This window comes from Macrobrachium nipponense, chromosome 6 (assembly GCF_015104395.2).
Source record: "Macrobrachium nipponense isolate FS-2020 chromosome 6, ASM1510439v2, whole genome shotgun sequence".
Classification (NCBI taxonomy): domain Eukaryota; kingdom Metazoa; phylum Arthropoda; class Malacostraca; order Decapoda; family Palaemonidae; genus Macrobrachium; species Macrobrachium nipponense.
In genome coordinates this window covers 47,071,901-47,090,626 of record NC_061108.1, presented here as the reverse complement: position 1 = coordinate 47,090,626, position 18,726 = coordinate 47,071,901, and the positions used below count along the sequence as shown (strand labels likewise).

At 41.9% G+C, this 18,726-nt stretch overlaps 1 protein-coding gene across 1 annotated transcript; it reads right to left on the bottom strand.

The window, feature by feature from the left end:
* Positions 1-7,505: 7,505 nt before the first annotated feature.
* On the bottom strand, positions 7,506-8,030 carry LOC135216512 (uncharacterized). Its single transcript, XM_064251884.1, has one exon. It carries the CDS (start codon positions 8,028-8,030, stop codon positions 7,506-7,508), a length of 525 nt encoding a protein of 174 aa, XP_064107954.1.
* Between the last annotated feature and the right edge of the window lie 10,696 nt (positions 8,031-18,726).

Sequence of the window (18,726 nt, the reverse complement as noted above, 5' to 3'; positions counted from 1 at the left end):
TATTTTATAACAGTAGTCTTCATTTGAGTCATATACAATAATTAATACCTTTCTTGAAGAGAATTCGAACTAAGAGACCTTACGTAGTAAGGGGAACAGCATTGAATAAAATTGAGCCAGTCTTTTCTAAAAACAAAAAAAAAAAAAAAACACTCCATATACTTCCTTGAGAAAACCTTACAGAAGTTCCTTTTATACGTAATGAGCTAAACCCATCTATCATAATTAAGTTTACTCTTAAGATACACTATCAAATCAGACATCTTTTCCACTTTAGCCCCCACCCACATTGCATACAAGTAACCTGTCAATAAAACTAGCGCACTATTATCATATTTCGATTTACAGTGGAAATTAAGCATTAAAATCTTTATAAAGCTTCTGGGTTCATACAGCAAATCTCAACCAACACTTTTTGAAAATACAACAGAATTGGCTTAATGTGGTGGTAAAAAAAAATGCAATATGAATTCTGTTCCCCTGCAGTTATCACATAAATCTGAACTTTTAATGTTTAAAATCTTCAGTCTGTGGTTTGTTGCCAAAACCCTACACATATTTGTATATAAATTCTCTCTCTAAAGTACTTATAAAAGGAACATTGATGCATTTCCAAATCAGTACCCAATCTAGTAGTGAGTAATCAAAGACAATTTGAGATGATAATATGTTGCCTTGCATGTAACAAACGGAAAGTTTTTAAGCCTATGCATTTTCCTTATTACCTCAATGGCAGTCGGATAGAACGACGGTGTCACATAAGACACGTCAATTATATATCTTAACAATAACAAATAACTAAATCTAAGTTTACATTAATATTTACTCAAACCTAAAGCAATCTTTAATACAGTGAAGCCGAAGATAGCTTGAGTTTTGTAGCTCACATCAAATATTCCCAAACCCCCTTTACTTCTACGTAAACACAACGTAGCCATTTTTATTGGATTGTACATCCCCTTCCTAATGTACCGAAAGATGCATGCATGAATCTTACAAATATATTTCTTTACTGGGGATAACGTATGGACCATATACCATACTTTTGATAAAATCAAAGAATTTACAATTATACTCTAGGAAAATTGACAATTTCCTCATACTCAACATACTTAAGGCAGTTTCAACCTTATTCGCAGTAACAGATCAGTTTTCCTCGTACCTCAAATAAAGTTATTACAAATATTAACACCTAAGATAACCATACTATTAACAACCCGGATCCACTCCAAAGGCCAATCCTGCCTGTTAATCGAGTTGCCCAAACCCATCATTGTAGTTTTTTCTTTGTGAAGTCTCGCACCTGTCGCTACTTCAAAGAGCTGAATGAGCTCGGAAAAAGCTGTTACCGAATTGGTTGTTGACACAAATACGCAAGAATCGTCAGCAAACCCTTGTACTATCATGACTGTCTGATTTGGAAGACGAGTAACTATTATACCGTTAGGTTCCTGAAAAATAAACAACAGCAACAAAGACATAGGGCAGCCTTGCCTCACCGACCTCTTGACGGGAACGGGACTGCTTAGACAGCCGTTAATTGGCTACTTAAACGATTTACACATTGTAAATCTAGTGTTTTTATTAAATAAATAAATTCTGTCGGAATACCAAATTTTGTTAACACCTCATATACAAAACCAATTTGCTCTATCAAAAGGTTTTGACCGATCGAGACTCAAGATGGCAGCATCTACTTTTATTTTCATTTGAATAAAACATGATGTCTCGTATGGTACTGTTACACTGAACAATCGATCTCCCTTTGACTGCACAGTATTAATCATGGGAAGTTATGTCGTCTATTATAGTCTCAAACAACCAGTTTTTTAAAACCTTAGCAAAAATCTTATAATCAGTATTTAGCAACGTTATAGGTCTCCAATAATTATTTTCTGTTAGAACAAGGTCACCTTTTTTGCAAGTAGTTTGATTACACCTACATACTGATTTTTAGACATTCGCTTTACATCACATACATAATTTAATAGTCATAAAATCCTGTTTTATAATATTCCAAAATTTCTTGTAAAATTCAATAGGGAGACCACCGTACCCCAGGGTTTTCCCATTACACATTTTTTAATAGCACACCACACCTCCTTTGACTGAATCTCGGTAGATAAAGCTTGTAGGTTTTGACCATTCAGCACTGGCCGACAATTGTCCAGAAAAAAGGCCATACTATACTGCCGGTCACCTTCAACAAAACCATACATGTTCTCAACATATTCCTTAATTTGCACAGGAGTCGCATTCGTCCCCTCAACAGTTGTGCCATCTTCCATTTAAAGTTTAATAAAAACAATTATTTATTCTTTTAGTTCTCTCTTTGCCAAACAGACAGGAAGAAACTCACCTTTCAACTACTCATCAGTTTTTATCCTAACCTTCACACCCTCTAAAAATCTCATTGTGTCACAAATTCTCTTTGTCAGTGTTTAGATCATGTCGTACTTATCCACCGTTCTATAATGGACATCATTTAATTGTTGTAACCTCCAATGTAATTGGTTCAGTGTGAGGTTGGCCGACATGGGGTAGCCTAGCTTAGCCGAAACACGTGAACATAGCCTAAGTTAACTCTCACCTGCCGAAGAAGAAATATCTTCATTAGTGATACTGTCTTATCATACGCTATTAATGGTTTGATGTATTCAGTTAGCATAACTCAGGATATCCCATCTTCGTTTATTCGGGGTGAAAACGATACGACAACGCACTCGACATGTCCTATCTTGCTAGCTGTTTACAAAGTGCGAGGGAGTTCATCCTGCGTGGGTAAAGTTCACAACATTACAAAACAGAAGTCAGAACCATACCTTTTTTTATACATATGCACTACAAATTACTTTTACAGAAGCGCGAAAATACACAAAATACACGAATACAAAATCACATTCATGAGCAACAAATGAATACTGAAACAAAACAATTTTTCCTGTGAAATCTTCTCGGATAATTCAACAAACAATTCTTTACATCGTAACTTTGCCCAATCCCACAATTCCAACATATCAGGGAACTTACATTTATAAGATTGTACCCGTTTCCACAAGCCTTGAAATTGCTCTTCTATATTATCCGAGTCCAAAATTTTGACATTCAATTTTCAATAATCATTAGATGTTTTTAAATCAATAACCTTTATACTCATGAGGACCATATTGTGATCTGTAAAACTAATAGGGATTTTTTTGTGCTCTCGTTACGTGACGGAGCAAATTAATGGTACAGATTCATCTATACGAGACCCAAAAATTATCTTAACATACGTACATTCCAGGATACCTCTAGAAAATTGATAATTATCCTTTAACGCTAAATTATGAACCAGAGTACCAAGAGTTTTTGGACACCAAATATCTATTATCGTTGCTACAGTCCCTGAGATTTGTCACACAATTCAAATCACCTTATATCAGGGAATATAAGTTGTGTCTCATAAAAAGATGAGAGATCATTCCCAAAAATACTCTTCCCTCTCTCTAGTCCTCCCTGAACCTGTAGGGGCATATACATTTACAATCGGGATAATGCAACTGTTAAATCTTACCCTAATACCCAGTATCCGTCCGTTACAATCTCTGTCTTTTGACAAAAAACACTATATCCTTCTTTCTAGAAATACAGAACATAGTCCCTCCTTTTAAATAAACCGTCGAGTTCAATACAATATTACACATTTACTTGGGTAGTTTAAGACTCGTAGGTCTCTCACATTATGTTCTTGTATCAATAAGATGTCTGTCTTACACTGCGCCATGAGTGATGCCACCTTCATCTGTTTATTTACATCGTTTACATTTAACGTTGCTATTGTTAAACCCATGGAGCAAAAAAATTTATAACTGACTCTTTTTCGATACGTTGTTGTTGCTTTGTACTTTCGTTTCTTTCCTCTGCTCTTGTGATAAGACTTCTCTCGTAAGTTTCATCTTGCTAACCCTTTCCATATTAATATTCCACTGACTTTCAGTAGATGTATCCAAGATTCACTCTTCATATCCGTCCTCATTGCCAAGTACCATAGTCTCGCATAAGTCCATATCAGAATCATTCTCAAAGATCATTACGTCTGTGGGCTCATCATGTGGCGGGATCACAAGCTAAACCAAAAAAACTCTCTAAAACCACATTTGTACTCACCACATACTTGACACACTCAGGGCAAAACAAACAAACAAACAAGGACTACAACCATACAACAAAAGACCAATGCACAAACAATCACTAACAACATAAAAAAACAATGACACAACAAGTCAATACAACCACCTACAACATCAAGGAACCACAACAACTCACCAACAACAACACTTAACAACTCACAATTCCAACAACTCATCTACAACACAACAGAACTCACAAGCTTAACAACCCTCCAACACACAAGCACAACAACTTCAGAAACACAGGCACAACAACTCTAAGCATACAATATCAACAATAATTCAAACAATAATTAAAAAACACACAATGTAACTGACCATCAATGCCTTCAATACTTACTCTACTGAGTAACTTTACTGACTGACTGGCCAGAACTCTGATCATAAACTGACTGACTGACTGACATGGCAACTGCACCAGCAGACAACTCAGAACTCACCAACAAGCAACAAGCACTTCAATTGTTAACCATCCATCCACCAATTATGTCATCTTTCTCTCTCTCTCTCTCTCTCTCTCTCTCTCTCTCTCGGAAAACCACAAACACAAATACTACACGATCTTAACAGCAACACCAACAATGAAACTTACTCTCTTTCTCATGCAACCCTCGAAGACATTGTCAAATGCAACAAACAGATCGTTCCTCCATATTACCTCCCCTGTTACATTTGACAACGTCTCCTTACACTCACAATCCCCACACTAAATTGCCTTTCGCAAGGATGCTTGGAGGCACCCCCTGCAACTTGTTTGAGGACCCTCATACACCCTTTCATTTACATTAGTATTCACTTCCTCCAAACCACTTTCATTCAGATTCCCATTATCTTCCTCACTATTATCCCTCCCAATTTTATCCACACCTTCCAGCTCTGACTCCACTACCTCTTCCATTTCTGTTACCAAACCACTCAGTTCATTCATAGTTCTATCAAACTCTTGCAAAGACTCATCCTTACTACTCTGCTCCCTTCCTACTGTTCTCACTCACCCCTATTAATTCAAACCCACACAAGCTATATGTATCATTCACTCCCTCACAACTATCCGTATTACACACTTTATCAACCATTTGCACTCTAGCATTAACACCTTTATCATGCAGTTCCCGCTTCTCTCTTTCATTCCCTTTCTCTACACTCTTCCGTTTTCTTCCATACTCAACCAACATTAACTGTTGATCTCTCAGATCCATTTGTTCACTGACACTCGGCTCATACTTACTCACCCTCAACCATTAACCCATCACATTCTCCCAAACATACTGTCACACACTAAAGGACCCACACAACTGAATCCCCCTAACACCTAGTTTCCTGAATTCCCAGCCTGACTCATCCTGTTTTGCCTACCCACACTTGTTGCATGACCTTCCATTCCACATTCGACACATTTCACTCGTGGTTCTCTACACATCCTTGCACAATGTCTATTTTTCCTGCAATTACCCTAAATCACATTCACACGGGTACCCCGACATCCACTCACTATGTGCCCTACCTGTCCATACCTGTAACATTTAATATCCCTATCTTTCTTACACTCACTCACTAAATGTCCCATTTGCCCACACCCAAAGCACACTCCTAACACCCACCGACATTCATTCTTCTTGTGTTCTGGCTTTCCACATTTGTAACACTGCTATTCTCGTTCACGACTAACTGACCCTACTCTTCCAATGCTTGGACTCCGATCTCTCTTAGGTTTTACTACACTTACATCACTTACTCTCACATTCCTATCAACCACTCGTTCTGCCATTCACCTCTGCCCTCCCAAAACTGCTTCCCTATAACTCCTAAACTCTGGTACACACTCGGCTACTTTAGTACTAACGGTAACACTCCTACTCTCTTTCATACTCCTATCTAACTCATAATCCTCTACTGCTTCTAGAATGTCATTCCACGTCAACCTTTCATTTATCCATCTCATTTTCTCTTTACGTTTTAGATTCATAAACTCATATATGCTCTCTGGTACAGTGGCCAATAACTTTTGCACTAACTCCTAACACTCATTTATCCCTTCGTCCCCAAACTTTTTCCTTGCTAACGTTTCTAACCTGCACACATACATTGACAAGGACTCACCAACATTCATTCTTGCCTCTTCAAAATCATGCTTTCTCCTATATCAAATGCTACTCTTTATCCTGTTTGGCTGTTCCACAATCCTAGCTATCACACTCCCATATGGCGCATTCCCTGCACTCATCATTACCCCATACATACTCAACAAAAATCCTGTCAAAAAGTTACCTAACTCTCTTGCCCAAACTCTCTTGTTATCTCCATACTTAGCCACACGATACTTTTCATACTCTCTAAAAAAAAGCCCCCTGTGTCCCTATTACCACATTCCTCATACTTCTCACATCGGGGTCCCTCTCTCATGTACAACGCCTTTCACACTTCCTGCTCACTCTCACTCTCACTTTCGCTACTTCCATTCTGACCTTTCTTACCCTCTTCCGAATATAACGAATCTACTTCCATATTAACATCCATACTTTTAGTCATACCTTTCTTACCCTTATTCTTCCTACTTACTATTTCCCACTTACCACTATCTAAATCACTCTCATCTTGTACCTTACTCTCAACTCTCTTCTCATCTTCATTCATTCTCTTCTTATCTTGCCCACCATCCATACTAATCTTCTTCCCTTTAGCCCTTTCCTTACTCTAAACTCCCTTCTTAGCCTTCTGCTCTGATTTATCCTTATTCTGTACCTTCTTTTTATTATCCTCATTTACCACAACCATATCACTTTCCTCACTCACACTTTCATCCACTTGTTCTTTTACTCTCTTAATCACTCCTGGCCCGTCACAAGAACCAGGATGCCCCCATCCAACCACTCCCTCTCCAAAAAACCTTTTCATCATATCCCTTATCATCTCTTGCACATCATTCATCATCACTCCGAACTTTTCATCCATCTTCCCAACCATTCTCTCTTTAGACTCTTTCACTGCCTCTTTCATTTCCACTTTTGCACTCCTCAGCATCCCTCCCAATTCCCCTAACTCGCTCTTCAGCTCCTCACACTCTACCCTCAACTTATTTTTCTCTACTTTCAAATGCTCTTTCACCTCTTCTGACAACCTCAACTTCTCCTTCAACCTCTCCACTTCAGTTACCCCTTCCATATTCATTTTCATTCACCAATCACACAACCCACCACACCAAGTACCTGCTACGACGTTATGGTGTTGGTCCTCATAGTCGACGTCGGTGCCAGTAAGTGGGTAGCGTTGCAGTGCCAGGTTGTGCATAACACATGTGCACAAAGTTATCTTCTTGCACACCTGTGTATCCTACTACATCGTCGTCCCGAAGACTCGCCATCTCATCTGCAGCAGGCCAAATGCGTTCTCCACCACACGACAAGCGCGAGATAATCTGTAGCTGTATATTCGTTTGGTGGGATCTTGTGATTGGAGGGAGTAGGGCTTCACTAACCACGTATTGAGAGCGAAGGCATCGTCGGCGACTATGTGGGGGATGGGTTCATCGTCATTGGGCAGATTTCCATCTTGTGGAAGTCCTGCTCGGTTGTTTGTGATGGCCCTGGCCAGGTTGCACTTCTGCCAGGTTCCTCCATCCCCAACATCTCCTTCTGCACCGATGTCGACGAACAGGAACTTGCACTTTGCATCGGAGAGGGCCATGAGGACGATGCTGTGAAACTTCTTGTAAATGAAATGCAGTGATCCTCCACCTTTGCGTTTCTTGATCGCGATGTGCTTCCCATCCAGGGCTCCCACACAATTGAAGTAGTTCCACTTGGAGGCGAATCGTTTTGCTACGTCATTCCATTCTTCTGGTGTCTTGTGGCACTTCATCACTTCTGGTTTGTATATATCGATAATGGCTTGGCAGACTACTGGAATAAATTAGCATATGGAACGCTTGGAGACTCTGAAGCTGTATTGCAGGCTTGTATAGTCGTTCCCACTTCCCAGGTGGCAGAGAGTGACCGCCAACTTGAGTCCCACCTCTTGTGCACGCTGCATCTTCGTGTCCTTCTTCTTCAACAGGGGTGTCAGCCTTTCGACCATCTCCTCGAACAATTCAGGGTAGATTCATAGAAAGTTCTTGTGTCCTTTGCAGTCCTCCTTGTTCAGTTCTTGTAGTAGCTGGTCGTAGTCCCCATGTAGTTGCCGCCGTGTCAGCCACTCCTGAGCCCAAATTTGCCCTGCCCTGCCATCCTTTCTGCATGGTGCTGGTAGCTGTGGGACTCTAGTACGTCTTCTCAACCCGTCGATGACCTAGACTGCACATAGACACAGGACAGCTACAAAAAATCTCTGGGTCTCCTGGGGTGAGAGGCTGTTGAGGTCCATATTACATGCTGGTTGGGCGAGGAATGAAGGATGTGCTTGACAGGCCTCTATATATACCCAAGGTTCATATCTGGCACGGTGTGACACGATGTGGTACGGTGCATGTGCAATAATCATGCAAATTTACACGTTGTGACTCGTGCAGATGTGCGCGCACTCCGCAACAACACCGCAACCTACCACTACACAGACTAACAAAGCCACAAGAGTGCATGGCCTGGCATAGCAACAACGACCATAACACCGCACCAACTCCGCAACACTCCGCTAGGCACCGCAGGAACACACCGTGAGGTGCCCGTAACCCACCGCCCGGGTCCGCCCCACGCCCCCCAATAACGGTCATTTTTTCTCCCCACCGCATCAATTTTGTAATGGTTTCTTGCGGTCCAATACCGTAACAGCCCTCAACACGAAAGTGCATAGGTGTAAACCTACCTTAATGAACGCTCGGTTTTCAACTTGATTTCGTTGTTTCGGTAGGAGCTGACAGCGTTGCTATTTCTTGTGATAATTTGAAAGTGACATTCACTCTGGTTACGAAGAAAGATGGTATAGAATGGTACTATTATAAGGATTTGCTTGTGTGTGTGAGCGCATGCGCGTTTGTATTTGTGTGTGCATACTTGTTGCATACGTTCAATTGAACTAAAGAATTCATTGAAGAGTCACTTGAGTAGGGGAATTTTTGTTAACAATTATAAATTGCTTGTGAAAATTTCTGAAAAATTAACCATCACAAACACAAGTCGCTAATGAAACCTCTGTCTGTCTGTCTCTGTCTGTCTCTCTCTCTCTGATTAGTGATCTCTTCATTCTGTATTTCCCATTACCTTCTGTTGTTACTTCTTTCCAGTGAATGGCAGAATACTATTCTTTGGAAGCTTGACTTTCAAGTCAATGGACCCTGTGGTGGTGGGCTTGTTCTATATGAATGAGGTTCATCTTTAGAATAATAATAATAGTAACTTTGAGACTACAACGGTCCCCTAGAAAGGCTAAAAAGGTTTAAATAGAACGGACAACTAGTTCACGAAATCAAGAAACAGAAAACTTCTTAATAGTATCAGACATCCGGTGTCTACATATCCTAAAGAAACACGTGGCCAGCGTTACGCACGAATTCTGTGTCACTGAATTATTATTATCCAATAATTCACGTTACTCATTGGCATAATGATTGTTGACGGACTTGCGAATTGTTAGGGGCAGTTGGTTTGTTTGTTTGTAAGGTGTTTTTACGTTGCAAGGAACCAGTGGTTATTCAGCAACGTGACCAACGGCTTTACGTGACTTCTAAACCACATCGAGAGTGAACTTCTACCACCAGAAATACACATATCTCACTCCTCAATAGAATGGCCGAGAATCGAACTCGCAACCACCGAAGTAGGACGCCAACACCAAACCAACCACACCACTGAGGCCCTTTAGGGGCAGTTGGGACGGGTAACCAGAGATCCAGAGGTCCTGTTCTTGCCCAGAGCCAAAAAAATAAGAAAAAGGTAGAAAGGAAAGGGGGTTTTATAAATCGAATTCATATGGAACAAGGCCACCAAAGGGGCCACTGACTTGAAATTCAAGCTTCCAAAGAATATTATGGTGTTCATTAGAAAGTAGTAACAGAAAGTAACAGATAAACAGACAGAAGAGGCTAGTAATTGGAAAAGAAAAAATAAATGGACAAATAACTAAATCAATAAACAGATACTCGTAAAATGTAAGGAGATTATAAAATACACACTGTTAGCATTTCACGTTGATCTGTTTCCTTTAAAGAGAAAAAGGTCAAGTTCCTGAATACGCTATTTCGAAAGAAGAAGAAGAAGAAGAAAAACACTACCTGGTCACGGTTTGTGATCCTAAAAAAAATCATCATTAACAAACGTAGCCATTTTCTCTCTCTCTTTTAGTACTGTTGCAACATCACGTATATTACACCCACACACATGCGGTATGCTTGCGTAAGGGCTGTTATTATTGCCATAAGTGGTGGGTCTCAATCATAGAGTGCATATCACTGGAGTGGTGATCTTCCTGCCTAACGCGTGACCTCGAGCGGCCATATTGAAAGGTCTTGGTCCAGCTCATGGTACTATATTACTTATATGATTTTTATTACTACTATTATTTTTATTTGTTTACTATTATTAGTATCTTATTATTATCATTAATATTATTTTACTATTGGTATACTATTATATTATTGTTGCTGTTATCATTATTATTAACATCAATTATTATTATTATTATATTATTATTATTAGTGGAAAATTTCACTGAGAAAAATTACTTTATAAAAACAGGTTGGCCTAAGCACTCCAACCATTATGGTCAAGGCCTAAGCATTTGCTCCTGGATCTAATCAGTGTTTAGCATAAATAGTTCCTGTAAATTACAGGACTTTCTTAGCAAACAGTCACTAAGCAGTAACTAAACAGTAATGTACAATCATTAAACACTAACACTTTCACTCAATAAACACTCACAGTTACTTTACAATCACACTCACTAAACACACACTTACTATACACTCACAAAACACTTACACTTAACATACATTCACACTTAATAACACTAAACACTATGAATAGTCAACAATCACTAGGCACTCACTATACACTAAACGCTCCCTAAACACTCATAAGACACTAAGCACTCACTGGCTTAAATACTCAGTAAACATTCATCAAACACTTACTTAATCATAAACATTCATTAAACACTAAACAATCACTAAGCATTCACTAACCACTGCCTATACACTAAACATTCACTAACTACTCACCATACACTAAACACTCACTAAACATTCACTATACACTAAACACTCACTAAACCTTAAACACTCATTAACCACTAAACACTCACTAAATACTAAATGTTCATTAAACCCTTAAACACTCATTAAACAGTGAATGATCATCCACTCATTACTCACTAAACACAAAATAAACACACTAAACATTCACTAAACACTAACAATCATAAGACATTTACTAAACACTCACTAAACATTCACAGAATACTTACTAAACATTCACTAAACACAAATATTGACTAAACTCTAAACAATCACTGAATGCTTATGCACTAAACATTCGTTAAACACTTAACATTCACAAAACATATTCACTAAACTCTGAACACTCACTAAACATACTTACACACTAAAGATACTTATGCACTAAACATTCATGCACTAAACACTAACATGCACTAAACCTTCACTAAACCCTAAAAACTCACTAAACACTTACCACACTAAACATTCACTGAATGTTTATGCACCAAACATTTGTTTAACAGTAACATTCACAAAACATTTTCACTTAACTCTAAACACTTACTGAATACTTACACTAAACATTCACTAAACATTAACATTCACAAGACATTCACTAAACACTCGTTGATTACTTACACACTAGACATTCACAAAGCATTCATTAAAACCCTAAAGACTAACTAAATATTCATTGAATACTTACATAATAGATTCAATAACATTCACAAAACACTAAACATTCAGTAAACATTCACTAAACCCTAAACTAAACAATTACTCATAAACATTCAATAAACACTTACTCACTAAACCCTGAAAATTTGCTAAACACTTACTCATTAAACATTAACAATAAAAACAAAACATTCACAATCGCACTAATCATTGTTCAATTTGTGGATTAATTAGCAGACCTTTAAAAATGGCCGCAAGGCTTTGCAATGCCACCCTGGTGGAAGACCACCGAATTACGTAGTACTGGTATAGAGATCGCAACTCCAGGTATATACCCTCTATGGTCTCAAATGTCCTTTTCAGGTGTGCACATCCCTGCTTCAGTATGATTCATTTGTGTCCTTTGGCGTTCCTCGTGCGTAGACAGCATGCCTAAGGTGACCAGTCTTTGGGACATTATATCATTTATATATATATATATATATATATATATATATATATATATATATATAGAAGAAAAAATAAGCCTATCATATTTCCTTTTTATTTTTGATTAAGAAATAACTTAATTTATTATTAAATTTTGTCATATTTGTTTTCTTTCAAAGTATGATTGATTTTTTAAATTTAATGTTACGATGTTCTTAAGGCCTCTTACACACGAGGACACTAGTGTCCACCACCGGTGTCGGACACTAGTGTCCTTGCTCAAGACACCGCCTGGCAACTAAAGAGCCACTCACACACCTCTGTAGGTGGTGGTGGCTTGGTGTGGTGGTGTGGGTAGGTGGTGGTGACATGGTGTGGTGGTGTGTGTGTGGTTGGTGACAGGAATGGGGTAACTTTTGTGTGTAATAATGAATAAACTTGTATACGTAAGCACAGTAGATTCTTTACTTGCCTTGTGAACATGTAATGAAACAGAAAATAAAAATAAACATAAAGGACTTACGTATTTCTTTCTTTTCTGAGAGGGGCTTCTCTTCAAAATAAGGAATGAGTTTCACCATTATTGCATTCCAGCAGTACTGCTTTTCTATCTTATTTGCATATCCCTCACAAGATGGGTCCCATAGTGCTGGTCAGGATCCTGTATGGATCCTGGTGCTGGTAAACATGAGAAGCTGGCCAGTGGGCAGCGGTGGCGGACACTGGTGGCTACGTGTGAAAGCTTCCATTTAAAACAATGCTTTGCAGTGAGTGGCGGCAACCGTCAGTGTCCGCCACGTGTTGCGGGAGCGAGACACCGAAATATCTGTTGCCCGGAAGTTGTCTGCTTGGGACACTGCTGTTGCCTCGTGTGAAAGGCTCCATTTGATAATATGGGAGACAACTAGTGTCCGACACCGGTGGCAGACACTAGTGTCCTCGTGTGTAAGGGCTCTTAGTAAGGTCTCACCCGACTAAAATAGTAATAAGCTTTGTAAAAGTGCTTGCATTATGCTCGTTTACGATCAAGAAGCCCATACAGTCGTTTGAGATCTCGGAACATCGTCTGTTGGTTAACGAAGGAAGTAAAGTCTGCCCCGTAGTTACTGATTTCTTTCAGTTGAAGAGTTGACTGGTAGGTGTGCACCAGGACAGTCAGAGAGTCAGTTGGTGAGTGTACACTATTACTTCATCCTGATTCATTATCATTAATATGGCAAGCTAAAACCTTAGCGGCCGAGGATGGGTCATGGACTTGGACGTCAGAATGGCAGCAAGCTTAATAACACCTTTTTTCCGAGCTACGTATAGTCCATTCCACCACGGGACTTTGGAATCTCACTTCAGCGGATCGGGACTAATGAAGATGTGAGTACAATGAGTTAATGCAAGTTCAAGTACTGTCCGATCATTAGTTTAAAGTTTTTTTCCGTATCAACTTTGATCCCCCATCACGCTCATTAAATAAATTAAAAGGACCTAAAGAATATTTAACATCAAATTTATCATTATACATCAACTTAAATTTTATTAAGCTTAATAACCTATCTCATTATTCAGTGCTATCCGATAGCAAATTTTTGTATTTCTCTTTCATTTGTTTTTACGTAATTCATCAAATAGAAAGGGATGTCGAATAGTTATTTTTCTTCGACGTAATTTATACACGTGTTGTAGATTTTTTTCGACCATTTATAATTTCCAATTTGTTTTATATGTAAATAAATTCTGCATATAAAGTATTACTGACCTATAATCTTTATATCGATCATTTTTATCGTACTTATTTGTGTTGTCAGGTCCTTGTATTTCCTTTGATAATTAATGGACATCGGGAGGAGCAAGTTTGCTTCCCTCACTTTTGACGGGTTCCTTCTCAAGACGGAGGAGTGCAGTGACTCAACTCCTTTCACGCCATTCCTTCCTTCGGAATAACTACAGTTTTTCGCTAATTCATATATAGATAATTGTCATTATTATTAATAGTTAGCTGTCTTAATCATGTCTTGTTAATTGTTAATTAAATATAATTTGAAGCCTAAAATTGTTTATTTTACGATTGTTTCATACATTAATTTTATCAAATATATATATTATATATATATATCTATATATATATATATATATATATATATATGGACAGAATAATATTAATATAAACCTCAATTGAAGCATTATACACTAAGCATGGTAGTACACACATTAGATTCCCTATTCCAGACGGAGTGCTTTCCCATGCAATATCTTATGTAAATAAATCAATAAACTGCTTATCTACGAAAAATAGTCTCTCTCTCTCTCTCTAAAGTTATTAAATGCTAAGCCTTAAATCTAAGTGAGGGAACAAATGAAGAATTTCAGACCTTCGGGGGCAAAAAAAGAGAGAGAGACTTCAGCAATTTATAACACCAAGAGACGAGACATAATTAAAAATCTTTCAGAATCTTTCCTGCTATATTTCGATAACTCAAAATATCCCTCGTGGAATATAGAAAATCAACGAAAAATCGAGAGAGATAGAGGGGGGGCGAGTATATGAATTGGATACTTCAGATATGGATTCCAGTTTGAAGAAAATGTGGCCTTACCTGGCCCTGGCAGCACCTGTTGTTAGGATGTTGTTGTCCAGATGTTCGAAATACGGAGGAATAGTCATCTTGATTGCTGTGGCTACCTATTCGCTGGTGGGATTGCTCTCCTGACTGATGATGATAGAGCTGAACAGCCCAATGAAAAGGAACTGAACGAGAGAATTGCGGCCTTGCGAGACACCATCCAGTGCCAGAGAGAGCAGCATGTGAACTTGGACAGGACAATTCTTCAGCTACAACAGAGGCTCGACTACCAAGAAGAGATGCAGAAGGGAAGAACGCGTTCGTGAAATTCAAGGTCACTCAGGAGGTATTGCAACAGCAAACCTTGCAAGAGAGGGCCTACTCGCTTGAAGCTGAAACAGTGTTTCTGAAAAGGGAGAACGACCACGAGAAGAGGGAGAAACGGCAGCTGGAAGACAAGATCCTCAATAAGGTAGAAGACAATAGGCAACTGAGGGACAACGCAAAGGAAATCAGGCAGAGAAACGATGCCCTATGTGAGAGGATAAGGGAACTGATTAGGCAGTTGGCAGAGGCATACTGCCTACTTGAGAGGCTCGAGAAACTCCTACGACAGAAGGAGAAAGACCGCGAACTAAAGATGGCAAAAGCGGCGCGGGTGGCGAGGCTCATCCAGGAACAAAAAGACGCAACCGCAAAGCAGGAATCCGACAGGAAAGACCTCGAGTTAAGAGCCTGCAGAAGGAAGTGGAAGACCTCTGGAAGGAAAACTGTGGACTCCAGTGTGAAGTTAAGGCGGTGAAACTCAAGAGGAACGAGCTGGCATTACCTTCTAGAGGAAGGAAATCATCGCCTGGAGTCGCTGGAGAGGAAGGCTGGTGTCCAGGGCAAACGGAAAGACCAGCTGGAAGATGAGGTTGGAAAGCTGTGAGGAGCGAAGAACAAATTGGTCTGCGACCTGAAGAACCTTCACGAGAAATAAGATGCCTAGAGGAGGACCACTGGAAACTGCAGAGGCTGCTGTCGATCTTCAAGGAATGGCGCAATCAAATCTACGTTGGCCATCACAAAGATGGATCAGATGTGAAAATTCTGAGGAAAATGTTTGAAGTATGGAAAGTTTAATATTTATTTTATAATAAGTTTGCTTTGTTAACCTTGAACGGAAATAAATATGTTAAAAAGTTTTCTTAGTTTTATTGATTCCTGGAAGGGAAAGAAAAACCGGAAGAATATAGAAACGGTGAAAAAAATTAGGGGATTCATGGAGGTGCCGGGAGAAGAACCTGGATTCAGAGTAACTCCTGGGGAATTGAGAGGATTCAGTAAGATTCGTAGAGTGCCAGGACAAGAACTAGAGGATTCAGAGAAGCCCCAGGAGAATTGAGAGGATTCAGTGGCATATTCTGGATTTAAGGGATTGGCAGGTGAGGCCTGCCACTAGTCCTGGGAAAGGGCTGCCAATTGTCCCAGGACGGGTGAGCGATGTCCGCCACATGTCTCGGGATGGGTGCGCTGGGCCTGCCACGGTTCTCGGGATGGGCGGGCGATATCCGCCATGTGTCCCAGTACGAGCAGGCCGGGACTGCCACGGGTCCTGGGACAAGAGGGCCGGGACTGCCACGGGTCTCAGGACGGGCAGGCAATGTCCGCCAGATGTCCCGGGACGGGATAGTGATGTTCGCCACGTGTCTCAGGACAGGCAGGCTGTGCTGGCCAGGGGTCCCGGGATGGCCAGGCCGGCCAGGGGTTCCGGGACAGGCGGGCACTGTCCGCCACGTGTCCTGGGATGGGCAAGCTGGGCCTGCCAGGGGTCCCTGGACGGGCGGACAATGTCCTCCATGTGTCCCAGGATGGGCAGGCCAGAACTGCCAACGGTCCCGGGACGGGTGGGCGATGTTCACCACATGTCCCGGGACTGTCGGGCAGGAGCCGCCAAGGATCCTGTGACAGGCGGGCGATGTCCGCCATGTCCTGGGATGGGTGGGCTGGGCCTGCCAAGGGTCCCAGGACCAGTGGCAGGCATGGCCCACTCGTCCCGGTTTACGTGACGGACTTCGCCTGCCAGTCCCGGGACCTGTGACAGGCCTGGCCCAGCTGTCCCAAGACCCATGTCGGGCTCAGCCCACCCATCCCAGGACCTGTGGCGGACATTGCCAGGACAGGTGGCCAATGTATGCCACGGATTGGGATGGGCAGGCAATGTTCTACTAAAAGTCCCAGGATGGGCAGGCCGGCCCACCACGGGTCCCAGGACAGGTGGGCAATGTCGGCCACGGGTCACGGGATGGGTAGGCCAGGCCTGCAACGGGTCCAGGGACGGGCGGGTAATGTACGCCATGGGTCCCGGGACAGGCAGGCCAGGCCCACCACAGGTCCCAGGACGGGCAGGCGATGTTTGCCATGGGTCCCGGGACAGGTGGGCAATGTCCGCAACATGTTCCGGGACAGGCATGCCGGGCCTGCCTCATGTCCTGGGATGGACGGGTCGGGCCCGCCACGGGACCGGGACAGGCGGGCTATGTCCTGGGCCAGGCAGGCCGGGTGATGTCTGCCATGGGTCCTAGTACAGGCAGGCATTGTCCGCCACGGGTCACAGGGCGGACAGCCTGTGCGATGTTCACCACAGGTCCCAGGACGGGCTGGCCGGGCCCGCCACGGGTCCCAAGACGGGCAGGCGATGTTCGCCACGGGTCCCTTGACAGGTGGACCGGGCCTGCCATGGTTCCCGGGACGGGCCGGCCAGGCCCGCCACAGGTCCCAGGACGGGCCGGCTATGTTCGCCACGGGTCCTGGGATGGGCAGGACGGGCCAGCTATGTCCACCACGGGTCCTGGGATAGGCAGGCTGGGTAGGCGATATCCGCCATGGGTGGACCTGGCCTGCCACGGGTCCCAGGACGGGTGGGTTATGTCTGCCACGGGTTCCTGGACTGATGGGCCAGGCCCGCCACTGGTCCCGGGACTGATCGTTTTCTCTGGAGAAGTGATTTTCCTGTAAAACCAATGTGAGATTGGTCACAGTCCAGGCATGCGATTTCTTAAATGCCTGTGTCATTGGGGATATCTATTGTTGGACGTTAATTAGGGATAATTCATATCGGACAAAAACTACAGCCATGAAGAGATATGTTAAAAGGAGTGTTACTAAATGTTTTAACTGACCTTAATAAGAAATATCCTATTCCCTGTAGATTTATGATAGCCATCTGGTCGCTAAAAAAGTTGGATTTTGTGATCAGTAGATTCGACAAAGACAACAAAATCGTAATCATGGACAAAGACTTCTACCTCAACAAAGTCAACCAACTCCTTAGCGACACACAATTACGACAAACTGATGAAAAATCCCCTCCAACACATCCCAAGAGAATTTTTTCGGAAAATAAGATTAATTGGCCAAGACAAAATGAACAGTGGACTATAAGAGAAATTTAAAGCAATTAGTCCAAAACCTGTCCTGGGTCTCGTGGAGGGCACCGCCCACCAATCCCGGGACCTGTGACGCATATCAGCCCAAATCCTATGGGATGGGTGGGCAATGTCTTCCATGTGTTCCGGGACGGGCGGACGATGTCTACCACGGGTCCCGGGACAGGCTGGCAATGTCCGCCACAGGTCCTGGGATGGGTGGGCCGAGCCCGACATGGGTCTTGGGACAGCTGGGCTGGGCCCTCACACGTCCCGGGACTGGCAGGTGATGTCCGTCATGTAAACCGGGACGAGCGGGCCGTGCCTGCCACGGGTCC

Bases quoted from the DNA above. Each gene is read 5' to 3' on its own strand.
- LOC135216512 (XM_064251884.1), bottom strand. From the start codon at position 8,030: ATGAAGTGCCACAAGACACCAGAAGAATGGAATGACGTAGCAAAACGA.